This window comes from Thermobia domestica, chromosome 1, assembly GCF_964235325.1.
Source record: "Thermobia domestica chromosome 1, izTheDome1.hap1.1, whole genome shotgun sequence".
Lineage (NCBI taxonomy): Eukaryota > Metazoa > Arthropoda > Insecta > Zygentoma > Lepismatidae > Thermobia > Thermobia domestica.
Window position 1 is genome coordinate 147,263,925 of NC_137454.1, and position 25,037 is coordinate 147,288,961.

The window sequence follows — 25,037 nt, forward strand, 5'->3', positions numbered from 1 at the left end:
TATAAAAAAACCTGAAAAGTCAGTACATTTTATGAAATCATAGGTTAAATACACTGTCCTCATTTCAGGACAGTGGGATCAAACGGGTTAAATACAAAGTAATACACCTGTATTTTATGTTTACAACTGTAGGGTCACTAGTGTAAAATCATTATAAATGTTTTAACGACGGATAAAATAGGTGAGAGACAATGTTTAGCAGAAAGGGTCAAGCTATTTTTTCTAAGAAATGTTACAATTTCGGTAGTTTCTATTCACATTAGTTTAGCTTAAGTTGGTTCACGTTAGTTATGGTTATATTACGTTAGATTATATTAGTATATGGGACCAGCACAATTTTCAAAAAGTGATAGCATTTTGCTTACTTCTATTAATATTAGGTTAGTTTAAGTTAGTTAATTTCATAAGGTTAGATTTGGTTAGGTTGTGTTAGGTCTAAGTACTTGCATCTTCCATTTCTCCTGTAAATTTTGCATGTTTTGCCTACTTCTGGACCCCTTCTGCGAAATATTTACCTAAGTGAGTGCATATGAAAGATGACCGGTGATACTATTTTCTACCACCGGTGTATTTCTGCATAGTTTAGAGAAGCTATAATTTATGTTTTCAAGTGCAGCGCTACTACCACGATACCATGACAAGTGCTATTCAAACTCGTATCATTGCCAAAACTCACTCGTTTTCACTACATTCACTGACGCGCCTGTTTCCTTCGCTTGCACCACCTGGCTGAGGCTCGGCCTCCCGCTTCGCCCTGCCTGACTCGGTCAGATAGCATTCGTACTTTCCAGAGGCCACCTAGCACAACCTGGTTTGCGTTTTTTGCACTATAGTTTTTATGCTATATATCCGGCCGCCGTATTTGTACGCAAATCGTAAAAGAATTGTAGTTTACCAACAATTGCTTTTGATGGTCCCCTTGAGGGATTTTATCTATGCTATGTGAGATATTTTCATGTCGGTCAACGCAAATCATTTAGGAGACATTGACAAATTATAATTTTTCAACAATCATTTCGAGTGGCACACCTAAAGTATACCTGCACGATCAGAAAATACCTCATCAGTTGTGTTTTCACTTTCTCTCACCTGATGTCGCTTAAATCGAAATGCTACGTATTTCTTTCCGAAATAGAGCATGCTCTAAACAAGAGAAATCTCATAGGATCGTTCAGAACACAGGAAATGACATGCGATCTGATGCCATACACGTTGAGATTTTGACTCTAGGACAAGTCGTAAAAGATTTCCTAGGATCTATCCTATAATGTATAGTTAGCCTAACGCGTGACATTTTAAGTACCGTTTCCTAGTTACACTATAGAAAGAAGCAGGCGCGTCAGCGAAGGTAGTGAAAACGAGTGGGTTTTGGGATTGATAGGAGTTTGAATAGCACTGTTCATGGTATCACGCTAATAGCGCTCCCCTTGTAAACATAAATTACAGCTTCTGTAAACTGTGCAGAAATACGCCGGTGGTGGAAAATAGTGTCATCGATCATATTTCATATGCACTCACTTAGGTAAACATATTACAGAAGAGGTCCAGAAGTACAAAAAAATATAAAAATTACAGGAGAAATGGAAGATGCAAGTACTTAGACCTAACACAATCTAACCAAATGTAACCTAATGAGACTAAACTAATTTAAACCAACCTAATATTAATAGAAATAAGCGAAATTCTATCATTTTTTTGAAAATTGTGCTGGACCCCTATACTAATATAATTAACCTAACCTAACCTAACCTAACCGTAGCCAACTTGAACTAACCTAAACTAAACTAATGTGAACACAAACTACCGAAATTGTAAAATTTCTTAGAAAAAATAGTTGGATCCCTTCTGCTAAATATTGTCCCTCCTTCGTAAAACACTTATAATGATTTTACACTAGTAACCCTACACTTTTAAACTTAAAATACATGTGTATTAGTTAATTCTATTGCTTGCAGAAATTTGGTCTTTATAAATATGTCTTTTCATGCAAAGTACTGAATTTTGCCTGTAAATCTTCTAAAATGTGGCTGCGCCAAATGTACACCAGCACTTTTCTGATTTTTTTCCTTTTTAAGAGGTATCCAATTTAACAATTTAGCGCCTGGTATTAATATCAGCATATCGTAGTTAGCATAGGAATTCATTAATTTTGTACTTTTAATAAATAGAACCCTTTCATAATATTGAAAAACATCATTCGATCAGACAAGAAAACTCTTCACGTGCATGGCACAAAAGGATAGGATTTCCTACGAGGTATGTCGTAACATTTTTCCGAAGATAAATCCTAAGATATTTCCTTGGATTTATCTCTTAGTGTACAGCAAGTCTAACACGTTATTTTTTTCCAAAGTAACTGCAACGGTAACGCGTTACAAATTTTTAAGTACCGTACCTAGTTTGCGTACTTTTTTCGCGTTACATTTCGGATGAGTAACTACAATACACGTATATTTTTTCGGAAACAAATATTTCTTTCCTGTAAGTGAATTTTTCAGAATGGAACAATGGGGCATGAACTACGTATGTCAGAAAGGATGTTATAAAATAGAGGATCTGCCCTTATGTATCCTATTAAATCAATTAAGCCAATAAACAACCGAGCACACTTGATTGGCTACTATCGTTTCCGCCACCGTCTGATTGGCTACTTTTGTTTCCGCCATGATTGTTGGCTCAAAACATTGCGATCTTATTGGGCGGAGTGGGCAGAGTAGAGATGGCGAAACTGTGTCGTATGGATTCAAGATTTTGTTGTAAGGGCAGATCCTTTATTTTATAACATCCTTGTATATCAGTGACTGATAGTCACGGACACATAGAGGAATAGATAAGATCTTAGTGCCACTTGCTGTTTTTGGAAGATGAGAACCAGGGGTGGACTGACCATAGTGGTGTTGTAGAGCTTTTCACAGGGGCCGGTAGATCTAAAAGACTTTCAGACAGTATAGTAAGACCAAATCAAAAAATGTAGGCTATATCTGTAAAATGTTGTAAAAATGTATGCCTATTGAACAGTCAAAATAATTAATTTCTTAATTCCCAATTAAAAAAATGGATTCCTTTCCTGAGGTAATATGCCTCCACTTTCAAAATACAACAATGTTGTTTATTTTGCATAACGCTCAGGCAAGGGCTGAAATGTCAAAAATAAAGAAAAAAAGAATCATGTATCTATACCGATATTTTATCTTAAGTCAGTGGAAAGAAAGTAAACGTGGAATGGAAACGATGAAGCCCTTAGAACATAGAGTTTCGGAGAAGAGCGACTCGGAAAAAACAGTCGTTTATAAATTTGTGTACAAGTTTCTTTTGCAAGCGTTACCGAAATGTTCAGCGTAGATTTTGGATTAACATTGTGAAGATTGCAGTTACAAGAAAGAAGATAGGTATTTTCTTGTATAATTAAAAAGAAAAAAGCATCATCCGGTGCGTTTAAATATTTTTCATCATTCAAAATACTGGGAGTAGACTCCAGACGAAATTGTGTTTCGTAATCCAAAACAGAAGCACGTGTGATGTTATGCACATATCCTGAATTTTGTGATGGCAGAAACTACCAGTGCCACTCTCCAATGTGCAACTCTATTTGAACTTTTAAGTGGTGTTGAAGTTTATATATATATACGAGATTCTTACTCACGAAAACGCAAATGAAGGGGCTGAGCATTGAAAACGACTAAACCTCATTGGAGAAACAAGATGGTGTGCAAAGGGTAGCGCTCTGAAGAAAGTTTTCGGATCAAAGGCCAACAAGGAATCACTCTCTTTATTACTCTGTTTGTAACCCTTAAAACAATCTAATGCCACCAGACACTACACGAAAAGCAGCATCACATAAAGAGTCCCTACTCAAATTTGAAAATATTTTGACGGCGTTTACATTTTTGTACATTTTTGACCGCACATGAACTCTGTCTAAATATTTACAAACAAATAGTTTGGATATAATGAAAACATTCACCATGGTAAAAGTAACTTCCAAAAAGTTACAGGAACTTAGAGAATGTTTTGAAACAATCAAGGATGAAGTGAAAGAATTCATTGAATGCGTAAATATAAATTAGTTGAAGAAGATGATCTAATCATTGCTGTTACTACTACTCTTCCACATAAAAGACGAAGGAAAATAAAAATGATGCCTGGAGATTAGCATCTGATGAACTTGTATCCGATCCAGAAGACACCTATAAATATCAAGTTTTGATGTTATTCTAGACACAGTAAACACAAGCTTGTCAAAACGATTTGATATGAACAATATTGCTTTCTTTGCTGACCTAGCTAATCTTGATCCAAAATGTTTCCAAGGTATTAGAAGCAGAGGACTTCAACTACCTGTACTTGAACATTTAGCTAAGACATTGGCATATTTTAAGTCGCATATCACAGCAGATCGATTAAGAACGGAACTGACCAGTTTAGCTAAGCATTAGGAGAGGCTGAAACAGTCCTCTTTAGATGAGTATGATGTAATGGAATTAGAGGAGGAAGTTGAAACCACACATATCTCTCCAGATGACTTCACCCTGAAGAAAAAGTGTATTCGTTCATGTCAGGACTGTTGTGTTTCTTGGTACAGACTTTTATGTATGTATAATCTTTTGACAGGAACTTATTTTAACATAGTATTTGCCTACAATTACATGCTCATACTTTCTTTTACACAGGTAGCATGTGAGAGAAGCTTTCCTGTGTTAAAGTTCATAAAAGACAGACTGAGAACGACTCTATCACAGGATAAGTTGGAATCCTTTATGCTTATGTCAGTGGTGTGCAAATATTTCAATATATTGATGTAGATGTATTCATAGATAGTGTTGCACAGAAACGTGATATCCCAAAAATTTACTCATAACTTGAAAATGTAATCTGAAAGATATGTACGTATGTATCAATGTTTGACTGTAGCTATATGCTCATATTTATAATTCACTTCACAACTTCATAAAACTTGCTAAACTACAGAACAGCCAGCCAACTCCCAAAATTTTGTTTTGTGTGAAGTTGAAAATAAAACGCTAAGTACACAAAAATCTTTCTCTTAAAACAGTAGAATACCTATACTATTGTGACGATTGTGTGCTAAAGGGACATTGAGAATATTAAGCACAAAGTAGACCTATCTCGAATTTAATATAGTTTCATTTACAAGAGCGTATATTCCTTCATTTATAAGGGACCAATTTAAAAATATAAAATTATAAAAATTAATATTGGAAAACAAAAAATAGGGGCTACTTTTTTTTGAAAGGGACCGGTTGGTGGAATTGTTCCACAGTGAAATTTTCATCTCAGTCCACCCCTGATGAGGACAGCCTCAGAGAAATCACGTGTACGAGATTGCAAGCACCTGGATTTGTCACAGTTTGTCGTAGCCATTTTTCTAACGCATACAGATGGGCACGAGTCGAGCTAAAACTCGACTTGACTCGAATTCAAGTCGAGAGCTCCTCCGTGGCTAAGCGGTTAGCGTACGCGCCTTTGGCGTGGGAGACCCGGGTTCGATTCCCGGCGGGAGCTCATGTGGTTCGGATTCCACGTTAATCAGTAGGCCCACGTCTCATATAGCCTCGCTGCTGAACGGGACGTTAAACACAACAACAACAATTCAAGTCGAGTTTCGACTTGAGTTGAAGATAGTTTTCTTGGGTCGAGTTCCGAGCCGATTTACTGTTTCTGACTTCGAGTTTCGAGTCGAGTCGAGTTTGATAAATGACTCGCTCCTTCAGCTCGTTTTAACTCGTTTTGAAATCAGCCTAATTACACTGGAGAACCAAAGTCATGAGAAGTGTAAGCAGTAATATGAAATGCTTTTAGTGTTGCTCACTAGAGGGGACACTACTCACATCTCGTCTCGTCTCGATAACGAGACCACAATATATTTTTATAACGAGTTCAGTTCGGCTCGACTCAACTGAGCCGATGGCTCGAGCCGGCTCGCTTGGGGTGGACCATAGGTTCGAGCCGGCTTGGTTGCTATGAGCCATCTGCTCGGTTCGGCTCAAAGTTGGCTCGGCTTACTTTTCGGTTCGGCTCGATAGTGAATGAGCTGCGAGCCAAGCTGCTAGAATCTTTGACATTCTAAACCCGGGCCGAGCAGTTTTGAACATATCTGTCCAGCGCCCTATAACTTACAACAATGTTTAGCATTAGCTCGAGCCCGAATACTCAAAACCTAGACCCTCAACCCAAATTCAGAAGCTCATGAACAATGTCCTTGTGTTCTAGACTTCACGGCTACCGAGGTTGACAATCAACTTTTTTTTTTTTTTTTTTTTTTTTTTTTTTTTTTTTTTTTTAGTATTCAGATACATACCATCTATCTAGGATATTTGGAGAGATTACTTGAAACTACACACAGGGTTTGGCTCGATTTAACTCGTCTCGACTCGAAACTTGACCCGAATTTGAGTCAAGTTGGAGGAAATTTTTCGAGCCGAGCTCAAAATTGTCTGTTTCGAGTCGAGCGAGTTCGCAACAACTCACTCGTGCCCATTCCTACGAGTAACTCAGTATGGCATCTTAGTGTTACATTCGTCTTTCTCATGAGACAAAATTTTACAATATGAAAATGTTCATATAGCTATCAAGTAAGAATTTGTTCTTTCATCTACATAAAGCGATTCAGAACGTGTAATAATAATAATAATAATAATAATAATAATAATAATAATAATAATAATAATAATAATAATAATAATAATAATAATAATACGGAAAATTCAAGTAATAAGATTTTTTCACATATTCAAAGTTTCGGACCTTAAGTAACACGTTACATTTTGAGGAAAAGTACAGTAACTTGTAATGCGTTACATATTTACAAATAACTTACCCAACATTGTATTCGAGTATGTTGTCGTATTTAATGTACCACATGGTTTTCTAGGGTAGTTTTAGTTGTTACCCGGGAAAATTGCCATGTTTTGATTCAGCACCTCAGGTATGCTATATTGTTACTGTTATTATTATTTTCAGGGAGTGAATCTTTCTCGAAACAAACGCTGGAAGAAGTTTCAAGTGAGATTAGTATATATTCTTCAGAAGATGAATTAAAAGTCAACGTATTTCCATTTGGGATGGACTACTATTGGACAGGAGAATCAATTAAATCAGACATCCGAATAATTAGGCATATACCAACTAGTAAGGAGTATTGTGTTCAGATAGTCCCATTCAAACTTCCTTGTTACCGACAGGTTGTTCTTCATGAAATTGCAGTGTTACAAAAAGTAAAAGGTTGTCGAAATGTTTTGCAAATCATTCAATCAACGGAAGTCGACTTCACAATGTATATAATGTTTGACATTTGGAAAGGAACAACGCTGTGGGAGCGATGTAAGAATAAAGGTATGCACATAGAAGAATCAGAAGCAAGATTCGTTGTAAAAGAGATCAGTTTAGCTCTCATAGACATGCACAAACGTGGAGTGATTCATGGAGATATAAAGCCACAGAATATTCTCTGCAATGAAGATGAACATATTACTCGAGTTGTGTTATGCAATTTTGGTGCGTCGGTGTTCAGTAAACAACAGTTGCAGTTCATGATGGGTGCTCCAGCGTACCAAGCTCCAGAACTGATCAAACATCGTAATGACAATGAAATAGTATTTACTGAAGCCACAGACAGTTGGGCGCTAGGTGTAACTTTATATTGTATTCTCTCCGGAGTTTTGCCCTTCCGAGGAGACTGTGGTAGAGCTAACTGTTACAAGAAGAAAGAGCCCAAGAGATGCGGATCTTGTTTGGAAAATCTCTTTGAAAACATTGAAACCAATGAATGGAGTATGAAAGGTGAAGTGTGGAACAATATTTCCACGTCTTGCAAGTCATTTTTATGTCGATTACTTGAAGAAGATCCTAAAAATAGAATGACTCCTGACCAAATCAGACATCATCCATGGATGAATATAAGTAAGTTATTGTTATTATTTATTTTAATTCTTACTTTTAGGACTCTCGCTCGAAGTTTCAATCTGTCTTCAACGAGAAAAAGTCTTCAATGCGAATACATTAGACTTGCAAGCTGTTTGCTTATTAGATAGTAATAATCCGATAGTGAATGATTGTCATAAAATAAACTCGTTGTATTTTATAAAAATATAATAAACGTTCCTAAAGGCCTTTCTTGGTTACAAAATTGTACAAAATTGTATTACTGACAGCATTTTAGGTAAACGTGTATGCGGTTTTCGACATTGCACAACTAGATCCAAATTTATTTGCCCGATATCTACGTCGATGGCAAAAATAATACCTCTTTCCTACATATACATCGTACAAATAACTTTGAAACAATGAACCCAATAAGTACAATTTTCGCTGACCCATTCTTATCTGAATGTTATGCATACAAACAGGTTCTAGCCAGTCTAAGCGAGCTACTAAATCAATATAAGGCGTTGAGTAATCAGTTGCTTTCTCCTCTTGTTCAAGAGGACATAAATACCTATCTAGAAAGTATCGGATTTTTAACTGGGAAAGATACAACTATGCATCTGATGTATGAAATTAAACAGCCTTCTGTGTACTAGATACATATCTTCCAGTAGCATCACCGTTGTACTACTGGATTTCTACAGCGTGTGTTTGGAAATGAAAAATAGCTGTTGTTCTTAATGTCTAAACTGACTCAAACCCTTTTCCTTTCACAGATGAAACAGAAAAAAAGAGCTATGTCAGATGAGTATAAAGAGAGTCTGACAGAATTCAGGAATATTATGTTTATCCATGAAACTTGAATCAAATATGAAGAATGAGCGGAAGCATTATCGTGGATGCAGCTGCTAAGCCTTTGCTTTTTATAGCACCATGAGAAAGACGAAAAGCTTTTGTCCTTGCAATCTCATCCACCATCCTACCGGAAGTCAAGATCTACTCAACTCTGGGTTTGCAGCTCCTTCTGCGGAATTATGTTTCCACTGTTACGGCGTAGTTGACTTTCGAGTCGTACCCGTATACTTAAAACTCACAAGTGATTGCATACGTCAATCAACAAATTGGGATAGACGTGTGCACCTTCCTGCAAATTTTCGAAGGTTTCCAATGGAATTATTTTTGTATTATTATTAATGAGTTCAAACACTCTCCATATGGTTAAATCCTCTCTCAAAGTGGTTGTCCGCGCCTGGCTCTTAAACTCTTTGACGGTAACGTATTTCATGGTATCCTTGTCATTTCGAGTTGTTGCATTGACGTAACTAGGAATTTTCCTAAGGGGGGAGTCATGGCCCCTTAGTTCTGAAAATTGGAAGAATCTTTTAGAAGACATTGACTCATTTTAATCTTCCCACGGAAATATCTCGAAAACGGTTGAAATAAACGCATTGAACAAAAACTCAAATAGGAAATACCATGGGGCAAATCGAATGGTGATGTCGCGGTGCCCTACAGGGCCGCTCTTCAAGGGGGACCGACTTTAAAATTTTAAACGAAAATATGGGTCAAGTGATACTTCGTTCGATAGATCTTCATACACTAAACAGCGTTGTGGCAAAAGATTGTTCATATGAATCACCGTTTTCAAAATAGTAGCCAAGACATGGTGCCGGTATCAGATAAAACGTCCAGTACCATTAATGTGAAAACGGTTGAAGATAATAACGGATGAACAGAGTAAAACTCCTATAGGAAATCATAGAGGGTATTTGTCATTCCACGCCTCGAAAATGGTGCAACAGAGGAGAAAATGATTAGAGTAAAAGTGCCATAATGCAAAGGAGGAAATCTAATTCCTAGAAAATCATCGTTCCAACGTCCTCCGTAGGTGGGTGAAGTTGGACGGGAAGGAACGATGAAATTGCAAATGTTAACCTTAGTGTTTGCAAATTGTATCTACACAACAAAATTATCTGAAATGTGTTTTTATAAAAGATAGATGTATGTAATGGAAAAAGGTAGGTAAAATACTTGTTAAATGCTACCATCCATTTTGATTGCGGGCAATGATTTGTGGAAAAATGAATCAACTGAAGTGCGAAACCAATTTGTTGAACATGCAATTTTAGAACAATGTGTACAAACGTTGGTTTTGCTCAAAAGTCGTCTGCACAATATTGGTTCATTACAGTACCAGTCACTTGTAGACCCAAGTGTTTCAGACGAATCATACATATTGCAAGTAAAAGTGAGGTTCTCATTGAAGATTTTACCATTCATTCCCGCTTCACCCACTTACGGAGGGAAATCGGTAAGATAATTTTGTAAGAATTAAGTTCCTCTTTAGCATTGTCACTTATACTTTAATAACACAGGGATACAAATGAAAACCATCTGAATGTTTTTGATAGCTGAATTTAATAATTCTGACTCGCTGATTCCGAAAATGAAGTCCGGTTTTTCTCATCACCCTAGGTTTTTCCGCAAATTAACTTTGAAAATCCAACCCAATACCACAAAATTTGTATGTATATATTATATGTATATGGGAACAGAAATACGAAGGAACTACACAGATGTCTGTTCCTTCGTATTTCTGTTCCCTTTATATATAAGAATGAAAATATTTTTGTAGGTGAATACAATTATATTCATTTAGATTTATATTTCAGTACAGACATCTGTATAGTTCCTTCGTATTTCTGTTTTCATATACATATACACAACCCTACATCTGATGAATATGTAAGACAAACAAATACTTTTCAGTTATTTTTCAAAAGCTTTGTTCTGTAAGTTTTGGTGAGTTTCTTATACTTTTCTTCCGCTGTTTGTCTGTTTATGATCCAGCAACACTCCGCTATCATGCTAATACTCCACCTACCCTGGTATCTATGCTCTATATCTCTCATATCCTAGTAAAATCTCTCATCTTGCTTCTCACCAACTTGATCAAGATTTTCTGGAATGTAATCCAGATGTTAATGTAAGACATGTGTCTTGATACTCATATCGCACCCAAGTTCTTAAAATTTCAACAACATAGTTTCTACAATGTTCTTATAATCTAGACTTTTTTCAGGTTAAATTATAGGATAAACAGGAACACCAGGCAGAAGATATACAATCAATACAAGCAAAGAAAATAACATAGAAAGTTAAGTAACATACCAAATCACCATTCACAATTATTACGTAATTTCCTAAAGTAGAAGTAGTTAAATGGAAAGAAATTCTGATTCGTAAATTCAATCGTAAGTTATATCAATTTAGTTGTATTAGTTAGTGGACTTTTGTAGTTATTGAGAAAATTCTGTTGTGCTTTTGAATGCTACCCAGACATCTCTCTCAGCTGAATTCATTGTTGCTTTAAAATCTCTGTTTTTCGTAAGTTTTCGTATATCGGGGCCAATAAATATGCCTTCTTTCATTTTTCTATAGGAAAAGGATGGAAATATATATAAACTTGAAAAATTGTCCCTCTTTGTCAAATGCTTTCACAAATTGTTTAGTGAGTTCCAACTTAATGTCAAGGAGTGGAAATAACATTTTGTCCTAACGAACTAAACGTTCATGTGCAATATTTTTAGATCCTGGATTTCAAAATACCTATAATAGCCATTTCCTTCTTACGCAATGCTCACTTCTTGCCCTACTATCCCACTCACAAATGAAACATGGCATCTTCGTATATAGATTGCTGTCCTAGTAAAATGCCCAAAATCTTGAAATCACCACACACTTCCCACCCATGTTCTTGATATTTAATTTTCTTTAGAATTAATTTCATCGTTTCTTTCATTGAAATCGAATGGGCAGTACGTACAGATGGGTACTTACTTTCATTGTGTAAAAGGACACATTTCAAACTTGTTTTGTTAGAATCAACAAACAGTCTCCAAGTAGTGGAAAGTAGAGGAAAACAACTTATTAAGCAAATCCAACACATCACAACACTACACAAGAGATTCTTGTACAAAGTAGGGTCAAAATTGTCTTTGTCTGTACCGGGCAAATGTCGTTCCAGATGCCAGAAGGTTCCTTTTGTGAAGCCTAGAACTAAAAACTTCTGTTGTCTCCTCCGACAGATTTAAGTTCGGAACCAAATCATTAAGATCATTTTGTGAAAAAGTATAGGCTGAGATGAACCACTAGGAGTTCAAAGTTGTCATCTTCTATGTCACTTTTCTGGCTTGTCGAACTAGAATCACTAAGACACTGTAGCAGTGACGAAGGTTTTGGGATATGAATGTCTATACTATGACCCACAGGCGCTATAGCTGATTAAATATTTGGGCAAACTACATTCTTCTTATTTCTAGCATCGAGGCCAACGGTTTCACAACAGCAGAAGTAACAATGGTCAGTATGATTCTTCGGTCCCTGCAAACCACAGAAATTCCAAACGGCATAGACACATGTTTTTCCTTACTCTAGTTTCTTAAAGATTCAACAAAAGAACGGCGCACTTTATGTGGAGCCTATGGTTTTGATTGATCATCAAGTTTTATATGAAAATAAGCGTAATATGCTTTTTAACGAAATTCCGAAGAGCATTGCCGTTGTCTCTTAGGAACAAATTTACTACAAATATAACAAAACACATTCAGACTATATTTACAACCACAACGTGCCATTTTTTCTTTGTCTACAGCACTGGAGCAAAGGATCACAGAAGCAAATCCAACTAAAATTCGAATGTTACGTTTTTTTTTGTTTTTTTTTAAAGGGTAAAAGGGTCAGGGAGTTGTAGGTTGTACTTTATTCATCAATTTTTTCATTTCTTATTTTCAAAATTAGATGATTTGGTGTATGACTTCTAACCCTAGCCATTAGATGGTTACGCCCTCTCTTTGCCACTAATGTTACGCGCAAGTTGATTTGTTCCTACACAAACTGAAAACGTAATCAATCTATGACCTACAAAAGAATTTATACCAGAGGTTGTCTGAGTCATTGTTATGCACGTTATTGAATGTATTTTGTAGATAAAAATAAATGCCAATTATATGGACTAAATTTACAACTAATTTTCTTTCCTTATACCTACATCAGCTGCATAATTTCTTGCAGACGCACTACTGCTATCTAGCGAGCGTTTGATGAACTACAGAACAAACATACTATTAGGTTCGAGCGTAATTAGTGAATTGCTAGTAATTCTAGGGTGATATATTAAAAAAACGTGTAATCCACGTAAAATTTTCAAAACAACAATACCCATGCGGACCAGTGTAATCTTTTTCTCCGTTGGATTATTCTCGAGCCGTGGAATGATAAATACCCTCTGTAATTTCATATACGAGTTTTATCCCGTTAATTTATATCCAACCGTTTTCATATTAGTGGTACTGGACGTTTTATCTGATACAGGCACCATGTCTTGGCTACCATTTTGAAAACGGTGACCCATATAAACAATCTTTTCCCACAACGCTGGTTAGGCAAAATCACGGAGGACACATCGACATTGGATATTCGACACAAGGTTTAGAAAAGTGCAGGAACGTCGTGAGAGGCACGTCGCTCCATTGGAGAACAACCAAGTCCATGTATTGGGAGTACCATTCTGTCGGTTCATCACCGCAGATTCAATAGAGTCCAATATCTGAAGACTAGAGTCCAATAGTGGAATGAAGGTGTAGGAGAACATCATTGGAAACGCATCAAGACGAGAGAACTCGAGGCCCCTGGCAGACCAGCAGGATTGAGTTCCAGTTGTTGGCTGACTCCAGTACATCTAGGCTCCTCCAGGGAAAACCATTCATCTTCCAGATGACCAGGACGACACCAGTCACATCGGAATGTCAGGCTAGTGCTCAACCCTTTATCTCTTAATCATAACCTATCTCTCTCTCACCTTTTCCTCAACTAGTCATTTTCAAAATTAAAACATTTGGATTTTATTTAAATTCAACCATAATGTTGCAGTTAAGCACCGTGTTGTGCATTAGTTTCATCCCCAAATGTTACGTTTATTCAATGAATATTTTAGAAATTATTCTGAGCTACAACTGATGGCACAGCACCAGCAGAGTATGAAGATCTATCGAACGAGGTATCACTTGACCCATATTTTCGTTTAAAATTTCTAAGTTAGGCCTGGTCTCCCATGAAAGGCGGAGCTGGGGGACACCGCGACATCATTCGATTTGCCCCAAGGCTTTCCTATTTGAGTTTTTGTTGAGGGGCCGCGGTGGCTCAGTGGTAGAGCGTTCACCTCTGGTGCTTGGGGTCCCGGGTTCGATCCCAGCCCCCGCCAAGTGAACTTTGTGGTGGACAAACACCGTGTGCGTGGGTTTTCTCGGGGTTCTCCCGTTTCCTCCCACTTTCTTCATTCCACCATTTCATTCATTACTCATCATCACCGTCTCCTTTAGCCTAACCGGCATAACCGTGGGACGTAAAACTTAAAGATTTCATTTCATTTCATTTGAGTTTTTGTTTGGTTCATTTATGTTCAACCGTTTTCATATGAGTGGTACTGGACGTTTATCTGATACGTAGCTAACGTATGTTGGCGGCCATTTTGAATACGGTGACCGATATGAAAAATCTTTTGACACACCGCTTTTTAGTCTTTAAAGATCTATCGAACGAGGTGTCACTCGTCCCATTTTTCATTTAAATTTTTAAAGTTGGGCCTCGGTCCCCCTTGAAGAGTTGCCCTGGAGGGCACCGCGACGTCACCATTCGATTTGCCCCGTGGTATTTCCTATTTGAGTTTTTGTTCAATTCACTTATGTTCAACCGTACTTGAGATATTCTCGTGGAAAGATTAAAATGGGCCACTCTGTATGTATATATATATATATATATATATATATATATATATATATATATATATATATATATATATATATATATATATATATATATGTATATATATAATTCTGAGTCCCCCTTTCCCCCGCACTCATTATAAGCCCTTCAAATTATTCAAGACTGTCATGTAACACTTCAGTAAAAATATATTACATCATAAATTTGCTTAAAATTGTATATTTCCTATATTCAGTTGCTACTAAATAACTACCTAAAATCTACTCTAATTATGAAAACTCAATTGAGTGTTTGAGTGTTCTGTGTTTCTATTACTGTTTTACCAGGCCCGTAGCCAGCCCAAAAATGTAGGGGGGCCGGCTGAAGTTAGGGGGGGCCTGATCCAACCATATGATAGTTCATCACCATATTATAGTTCTTTTGCAAGTTTACTGTAAAACTTTAAGGAGGCCAGCGAAAATTTAGGGGGGGCCGGCCCCCCTAGACCCGTGCCCTTGGATACGGGCCTGTGTTTTACTCGTGCAATTCTGAGCGAAAGTATATTATTCGTAAACGTTGACTATCATGTTCTCACAAGGAAGGAACATGAACCTATCATCCAGACTTCAGAATCAAACGTAGTCCATTCGATAAACATAACAAAGATATGTTCATGCACAAAAAGTTAGGTCCCATGGACAACGAAGTAAGTCCCTGGGGACCGTTAACCCTGTGAGTATAAAGAAAATCGTAGACTCGCAGTGAAATAGTTACTGCATCACCACTATTCATTGGAGAGTCAAGATTAATAGCTCATTCTTTTCAGCATGAAACAAGGTTTCCAGAGGTGCTATGCAGTAGGGTCCATAAGTACTTTAATAGGGAAAATTTGGATAATATCAGGAAAATTCCCACCGAAAATCCCTCCCATCAACGTTGGACCCCTCTGGAGTGGCCCCGGATAAAAGCACTCAATTCAAATGTATCTCGAAAAATACTATAGGGAATAAGGAATGGCTGTACCAAGTTTTATATTCATAGACGGGATAGGTATGAGGAAAAACCTTGTATGCCATACCTACTCCTTCCAACTTTCGACACTGCACAAAAATTTCTGGGTGCGCGCCTAAGCAGAAACTTCAGTTCATGCTTACTTTGCATGTTGCGAAAATCCGCATAGGTGCCATACAGATTACAATAACACTTTCTTCTTCTTAGTAGTTTTACATTCGCTCTGTTAATGTAACGGTGGCTCAAAAGTAGGTATACAGTCCCGTACTGATTAAGTCATTACTTTTTATATTATTTCTTATTATTATCCATCAGGTAGACTTAGTTCTTTATTAATTGTTCTCAATGTCTTTTTACTTGTATCTTAAGCCCGGAACAGCCAAAGCAAATAAACCTATAAGTTTAGAATGCTATATATACTTGATCAATGCAGGGATGTATACCTACTTTTGGGCCACCCTGTAGATGTAACAGAAAGTAAAAAAACAAAGGGAACCAATCACATTGTCCTTAAAGACTCCTATTACAGTTGGATAATAATAATAATAATAATAATAATAATAATAATAATAATAATAATAATAATAATAATAATAATAATAATAATAATAATAATAATAATAATAATAATAATGAAAAGCAACAAACGATATTGAATAGAGACTTTTGAATGGGTAACAATCGCTTGAGTTTAGCAGTTGAAGAATTCGGCTTCTTCTTTCCTTCCTTCCTTTTTTTTTATTTATTTATTTATTTTTTTTTATTTATTTTTTTTTTTAGTGTGCTTAATAATTTATCCTGAGAATCTTAACTATTCAAACATTACTATGCTGTAAATAAAATAATAACAATATATGCTATAAATAAAATAATAAAAATGAAAAATATATTTCTTTTCGAAAATAATCAAAAACTGGATGAGGTGTTTATACTCTGAGAAGAATTGTCTTTGTAGAAGAACGTAATCAGAATCTAATTGCTTGATATTGTAAAGATTTTAAATATATTTGAGATGACAGGAAAAGGTCATTATATGGTGCTAAACGCAATTTCCTGTTGGTTGGTTTATATGACGTCCTTATACCCATCTGTGTAAAGGTTATTGAACGTTCTTTATATTTAGTTAAATAAACTAACATCAAAGTTTGGGATCAAATAAATACTACACCAAATAATAACAATAGGGCTGATTTAGCATACATATATAAAAAAGAAAATAATTACTACGTCAATAACTGAATTACTTGAAACAATACAAAAATAATTTACATTAATGAAACTATGAAATAAAAAAATTGCATACATCGCAAGTCGAGAAGTCGCTATACTGCCCACTATCATATTGGTCTAGGGATTTTATTACATCCAGGCACCAGACCATACTATTTTTAAAAAAATCGACGAGCGGACGAGTATAGACACTGTTACATATGTCGAATGCAAGAATCACTAAAACTGTTATGCGTAAATTGAGATAAATTAATAACATTATTTTCGTCCAGTAAAAAAATTCTGGGGAGGGCCAGCTTTGCTTCTAGGGGGGCGGCCATCGCTGTCCCCCTCTAATTTCGCCTATGAGTTGTTAAGATCCTACTCGAATATAGTTCACTTCCCACCGACGTATAGCTATTTTTCAAGCAGTTCAAGTATTCCTTAATTTACTTTATGCCCATGGCATCATCGTCGATAACTTGGTAAAAAAAATTCGATGCAAAACCGTTTCCGAGTTGTTCTCTGAATTCGCAGCAGATGAGAATACGATGGTTGTCCATTACTTTCAACCATTGATAGGCTTACTTCTATAGCTTACTCTTACATTGACAACCTTTTACCGGCGAGCAGGAAAATGTTCTTGAAGATTTTCTGACCTCCCCACCGAAAGGACACTTTCCATGCTCAATTTATACCCTTAGTACCGTATTTACGCGTGTATGCCGCGCACCCCCAATTTCTGGAACGTTAAAATTGAAACAAAAATTAAAAAAAAAAAACTCGTGCAAGCAGCGCACATCAATTTTCTAAAAAAAAAAAAAAAAAAAAAAAAAAAAAAAAAAAAAAAAAAAAAAAAACGGTACAATGTATTTTTCATCCTGCTTTTAATCATTAAAATCGTTATACACAGAGACAATCCAACAATACTGTGATTGTTAACAGAAATCACTCCCGTGCCTAGCTTTCTTCATCGCTGTCGTCTCCCGAGGAGCTGGAGCACGTATCACCATCAGACTGAATAAAGTCTTCGCTCCCATTGCTGGCATTGGAAATGCAGCATTTTTTTTAAAGCTGCGGACGACAAGATCCTCTGGAATTGAATTCCATGCTTCAATAATCCATTCGCACAAAAGACGAAGTGCAGGTTTCTTAATTCGGCCAGTTGGCGTAGTTTCGTGTACTGCAGTCGTCATCCATTCAGTGTACAGTCGCCGCAAGTGGTTCCTGAAAGGCCGGTTGATGCAAAGAGGAAAGATGATCTAACTTGTCATTTTATATTAAAACTTTTCTACTATTGTAAAATTACTCATAATATTCCAGTATTAGGTTAATAAAAACTCCCCGTTATTTTAAATGCTTGGTGGCTCAGTCAATTCTACATTTCCTCGTGTATGCCGCGCACCCTGTTTTTTTGACTTCGTTTTTGTACAGAAAAGGTGCGCGGCATACACAGATAAATACGGTATATAATAGAGTTGGACCTTCTTCGGAGGGAAAGGCATGGAGCACATGCTTAGCAAGCTAAATCGATTCCAAAAGGAATAAATACAACCTCCTAGCACAGGTTTATACGTGTTTACCACATGAATAATAGTTTTTTTTTTTTTATGGCATATCAATTTGCAAGCCTGTTATCATTCTGTATACAATACTTTGCAAATGCACAAAGAAAAGGACACTGTAGAATACTTTAAGCTATTATTTAAAGTAATAAAAGTGATGTGAAAGAATTTTATATAAAGTGGTCGTCGTATTCTTGAAGGAACAATTTCCTTATATCGAAATTAAATCATTTGTAAAATACAAGTTCATATACTGTATAGGTCTCATTTTTGAAGGTAAGGTAATAATAATTAAAGAAGTCTGATATCTCCAATGCGACACCATATAATGCACCACCAGAACATCAGGAAAGATCTACCCCCAAGAACTGAGCGAAATGATGGAAGAGCGAAATGAAAGAGTGAAGTCGGTGGGAGAGATATCCGGAAATTACGGTGGATGAGGAAGAGTTCCATGTTATTCATGGAGTTCATGGACAGCCTGCTTCATGTCACTTGCGATACATATGGGCCACAATTGTCATTTAACATGAAGACGCTGTGAGTGTTGACCTTCTCTGGATTTTGGGGACACGTCTGCAGTGCATTTCATGGAGTTCAGCACTTCTGGATTGGTTTTATTACCTCGCTTGAGAAAGACATAATGGCTCACTTTTATCATAGGTCACCACACCATCAATAACACTTGCTGTAGGGGAAGAGGTAGTTTATGAAATCGTCCTGGATGTTCATGATGCAACCATTGTCCCGACCTTTACGATTGTCTTAGCAGATTCATTTTTCATCTGAAGTAACAATCCTACGAAGAAAACTTTCCCGGTTATTCTTTACATACTCAGAGAAATGCACACGTCCATATGGTGATTCTTATTGGTCGGTGCCAGCTCATATGACAGTCATAAGTCCAACTCTTCAGCTTTACGATTCCGTGGAGGTTCCAAAGGACAGTGTCATGGTGTATGCCACATTCGCCTGCAATGGCACACACACTTTTCTGAGGGTCTGCTTCCTTGGTGTTCCTGTGGAGCTCATCCGAACATGATGTTGGTCGATGCTTAAAAATGCTCATTTTGCAATGCTGTCACCGGAAAGAAATTTGAGGTATCAATGGCGAATAGTATGTTCATTCACCATTCCTGGTCCAAGTGCACTGTTAATGTTTCTTGCGACTTGCTGAGAAGAATGAATATCCCAGTTTGAATTTGTAAAGAAAAATCATTAGCAATTGTGTATTGGTGCACCTTGTTGCGACTCTGAATTCTCTTGACTGTCTCGGTAACACTGTCTGCCTTCTGGTCGTGTACAGAGTTTGAGACGTTACACGAGGGACCTTAGTCAATACTTGTGTTGGGTTGCTGAAGTGAGTTTCCTACCAGATGTCAAAGAAGACATTTCTTTCTCACCAACCTACTATATGTGTAACCGTATGTTGATTGGTGGTCAAACCTAAAAAAAGAAGTCAAATGTAGATAATTAAAGTTTTTAACTAAGCATGATTTTAACCTATAGTGTACAACGGGCCAAAGGCTCATGCAAAACAACTAGTTACGTTAATGAACCTATATCTATGTATTTTAATTGTTATGATCATTATTACTATTGAATATGTGTAGTTTATTAAATAGTTTGTTTAAACATTCTCTTGTTTTGCAGTTAAAAAAAGTTCATTACCAGAAGCTGCACATGAGGAAGATATGGACTACCACAAACAACCTTTTGGACGGAAATACATATTTTTAAAAGACACCATAATAGACGACGACTCAGCTTCAATTTGCAAAATTGCAGTGGATAAATCCAGCCGAAGAGCCAACGCTGTAAAAATAATACCTATGAAGTCGATTCAAGCACGCAAGATGGCCCACCACGAGATAAAAGTTCTTAAGAGACTGCTCGGTTGTAAAAATGTTGCTCAACTTAATCGACACACTGAAGATAATTTCTTTATGTATATAATGCTGGAGTTCTCTCGTTGGAATACGCTTTGGAAAAGGTTTCTAGATCATGGTGGTAAGATCGACGAAATGGAGGCAAAATTCGTTGTTCGGGAGGTCTGTCGAGGTCTAGTCGATATCCATGAACGTGGAGTAATATACGCTGATTTACAACCAAAAAACATCATATGTCTGGGATCTACAGTTTTGAAACGTATCCTCATATGTAACTTTATGAATTCTATTTTTAAAGATAACCAATCTGGACAAATTCTAGGATCACCTGGATTTGTTCCACCGGAAGTAGTGAGACAAAAGCACGTTAGAGTTCACTACAACGAAAGAGCGGATGTTTGGGCTTTGGGAGTGACTCTCTACTGTATTCTCTCTGGAGCGCCTCCATTTCGCGGTGAATGCAAAAGAAGTGACTGCGCAGGGGCACAAGGGAAAAAGTGTGAGTTTTGTGTGGAGGATCTTTACAATAACATTTTAAACACTGATCTGAGCTTTAGTTCTGAACCTTGGAACAATATCTCGAAAGAAGCAAAAGATCTTGTTTCCCTTATGTTACAGAAAGATCCTGCAAATAGAGCAAAAGTTGACAAAATTTTAAACAGCAAATGGCTATATCAATAATCATAGCTATAATCAAGAATAAAATTCATATTTCTGTTATTTTAAAAATATTTAAGCTTATATTTATGTAAACATTAATTGAATGCGTATACCTATAGAATGAAGTCTTATTCTTGAAACGACGCTGGATTGTTGATTTTATTATCTATATTTTTTTTTTAAGTTCTACTGCATGCAAGCCCAAAGGAAATATAAAGAAAAGTAGTGCAATCCTGGCTACATTTACGCCGATCCCAAGTTTCAGTATTCGCGCACTACCCTAGCTAGCTGTTTGAAGTTGGTCATGTAAAATGTACAGAAAAATTTGAGCAAGAGAACAGAACCTAGCCAACCCCTGCGGGGCTTCTAACCCGTTCCTATTATTATTATTATTATTATTATTATTATTATTATTATTATTATTATTATTATTATTATTATTATTATTACTTCTACTACTACTGCTACTACTACCTTTACTATGGATCCGTATAGTAAAACTGCAAGCTTATTTTAATGGAAAAAAGTGCTATAAAATCAGAAGAAATACTTGGCAGAGTTTGGACCCATGCCAACAACGATTTTGTTTTACCAGCATGTTGAGTTGGCACGCTAGGCTACGAGGGCCGACAGCAGTTAGCCTTTACTATATGTAGGTCATGGCTCTTAATGTCCTATCCGTATCGGCCAATAAGATCAGAGGATATCTGAAACTCTTGGGATCCGCGAAAATGCGTCGTGGCTAAATGGAGAAAAATTGTTGTGCGCGGAAATTCCCTGTTGATGTAGGATTTGGATTGACTACGCCTCATAAGGCCGACGCGACTCTTCGAAAGAGGCTCAAATGAAATGAAATGGATGAGAATATAGACCACAGAACGTGTACGGATTAGACGACATCTCTTGTTGATGGCGCACGATTTCTGCAGTGCTATATTGGAAACAGTTTACATCATGTACTGTGACACGTGTCTATACATGTAACTGTGAGAAGTGCCTTACTTGTATTATTGTGACTAACAGTCCAAACAATTTTAAGAGGACAAAAAGTATTCACCTTTTTGCCTTTTCTTAAGATTCTATTATTCAACAAGAGCGGATGGAAAGTGGGAGAGACAGGTCAACTCAAATCTGAAAACTTTTAAGATGTGTTCAATTCATTTCAAAGACAGTAATTGTATGAAAAGTTTGAAAGCCGAGTTGTTAAATTTAAATACAATTTGGAGCCCCCAATTCCAAATGGGAACTCCAAATTATATCGTCTTAATTTTAGAAACTACCCATCATTTTCTTGACTCATAGATTTCAGCAAAGTCAGTATAATCTTTCTCCCCAAAATAAATAGTGCTTCTGACTTGGTGAAATTCCTAATTCGGTTCCTTACGCAATTTTAAGATGAATGATTTTAAAATATCACCTCTTAATCACAGCTTGCGTTTTCCTCTCTAATTTTCTTCCCTAAGTACTATGCTTGCATTTGTGTTCAAGCTTTCCGATGTTTTTCCTGAGAGGGGAAGGGGGAATTTAAAATGTGAGGGTTCTGTACCAAGTCATTATTTGTTAAAAACGTGTCCTAGAGAGGGCCGACAAGTAATCGCATACTTCAAAGGGCGGTTGGATAAGCAAAGGAATTGAGGAGGGGAGCAAATTCCTACCTTTCAAGAAGTGTGATTGGAAGAAACACTGTATTTTTCCGTGACTAGCAAGATTTGACTACTAGATCTGATCTACTCCTACTTTTCCTTTTCATATCCTTTTTAATTTTTTGTTGGATAACATTCAATATATATATATATATATATATATATATATATATATATATATATATATATATATATATATATATATATATATATATATATATATATATATATATATATATATATATATATATAAAATGATAAGGTCTTTCTACAAGAAGATAGATATATCAGGAATTTGAGATTTCCGTCCTTTATTATTATTTAGCTCGTGAACAATTTTCACAATGGAAACAAATTATATGACGTATAAACAGGTGTGTATAATGCAATTTTAGCGCTTCTAGAAAACATTGAGAATAGGGTTGCTAACTTCACCTATCCATCAAACAACATCTTAGCTTTTATTGATGGACCATATGTTCTGAAATTATTAAGGAACCATTTCTTTGATCAAGTATTTCTTCCAATCTCACATAATTCAACCTATTTTAGGTAAAAATTAGGGTGAACTGCACTTGACTCTCTTCACATTAGACATATTTTAGTTACATTCTAAAGGTAACTAGTTTTATATGCAACATAATTGTTTTTTTTTAGAGAAACAACTGCAGACTTAGAATAGTTTCTAGCAGTCGAGAAAATTTCAAACTAACAAATACTCGTAACTGATTTGATGTAATGAACTTGCATGTAACAGATAATTGTGTTGATAAATTTAAAAAGTGTTTCCAATGTAAATACAAGACATCTCGAATCTCGTAGAAGATCTCTTTGCAGCTGGCCTCAGAAACCTAGTGCCATTCCAACAAAGTATCATTACAATCATCAAATGTAGATCTTGGTCTATATGATGAGATGTGTAAGGAGATGAAATATATATATATCCTTATCCTTATATATCCTTATACCGTTAGGGTATGTTGATCTGTGTCCTTATAACAGATAAGTCGAACCAATAAAAAAAAACTTGGCTTCGTGACTTGGGAAGATTCTACGATTATCAATTACCCATGGAATTTAAAAATAGAGTACGCCTATTTAATAATGATGTAAATGTTAACAATTTACGCCTGGAAATACCAGAGGAATGCAGCGAGTCAGCAATAAACAATCATGTTTAGAGACTGAACGAGGAGAATCCTTTCGTTAAACATGTTCTCTGGTTAAGGTCCGAAGTAAGACGGACGTGAGTCAGATAAAATACCGTTCCTGAAACTTCGAACATGTACCAAATATCAACCACGAGACAAGTAGTCTCGCCTTGAAAACGAGAAGAGAAGAGTACTTTTCAAATTTAAGGCAAGACGAAAAACATTACAATTGTCGTCTTGTTTTCGATACAAAACGAGAAATTTATTGTCTCATGCGCAACACTAGTTCTACGAAGTCTTAGGTCTCAAACATTTTATAGTATTACATGATTCATTGTAGAAAATTATAAATTGATAAAATGATTATAAGTTCACAATAAAGGACATTTTTCAACGTTTAAAGATATGCAAGTCATTGCACAATGTGTTTCAATAATAAATATGGTTTAAATGTTATTGTATTACATCCTTCGTGATTTTCTCGTCACGCAGAGCGACCCTGATAATCTCTAGATCAAATTGAGAAAAAGATGGACATAAATTTACGAAACGAGATGAGAAAAAAATTATAGACGAGACGAGAATAACTTTCCGAGAATCGAGACAAGATGATAAAGAATTCTTCAAGAACCTAGACGATACGAGAATTTGACTAAATTTTAAGAGATGAGATGAGAAAACCTTAGTCTTACAGTCTATCTCAGACAAGCTGATAGGAACTTATATCCTCACCAGTGTTGCCACAGTCCTAGCCCTGGAGTGGGCTGAAAAATAGTACCAAATTGAAACAAAAAGGGCTGAATTCATTACTCTATACCAGTTGTAATATAAGCAGAGCCCTAGCTACGGGCGGGGCGGGGGCGAGCGGGGCAGTTGCCCCGGACGTGGTAGTAGGGGTGTTCGATAAGGCTGAGGACCTATCGAACTTCGGGAGTGAAAATTATCGAGTTGTCATCGGTTACTCGAAACCGTTCGAGTATTTGATATTATCGAAATTTCGAGTATTATCGAAGTTTCGGGTATTATCGATATTTCGAGTATTATCGAAGTTTCGGGTATTATCGACATTTCGAGTATTATCGAAGTTTCGGGTATTATTGAAATTTCGAGTATTATCGAAGTTTCGGGTATTATCGAAAGTTCGAGTATTATCAAAGGTTCGGGTATTATCGTCATTTCGAGTATTATCGAAGTTTTGGGTGTTATCAAAAGTAGTGATGGACACTTCGGTTCCTTCACCTCTCCAATGATTTCTTCTTGCAG

At 36.3% G+C, this 25,037-nt stretch overlaps 1 protein-coding gene across 1 annotated transcript in view; it reads left to right on the forward strand.

Moving 5' to 3' along the window:
• Positions 1 to 21,090, forward strand: part of LOC145689891 (ribosomal protein S6 kinase alpha-1-like) — a 42,508-nt gene extending 21,418 nt beyond the window's left edge. Inside the window, exons 3-4 of the mRNA XM_081764201.1 lie at positions 6,982 to 7,920; positions 20,085 to 21,090. Coding sequence (XP_081620327.1) covers positions 6,982 to 7,920; positions 20,085 to 21,001 — 1,856 coding nt within the window. The 3' untranslated portion in view covers positions 21,002 to 21,090. The remainder of the gene's footprint in view (positions 1 to 6,981; positions 7,921 to 20,084) is intronic.
• Positions 21,091 to 25,037: the final 3,947 nt, after the last annotated feature.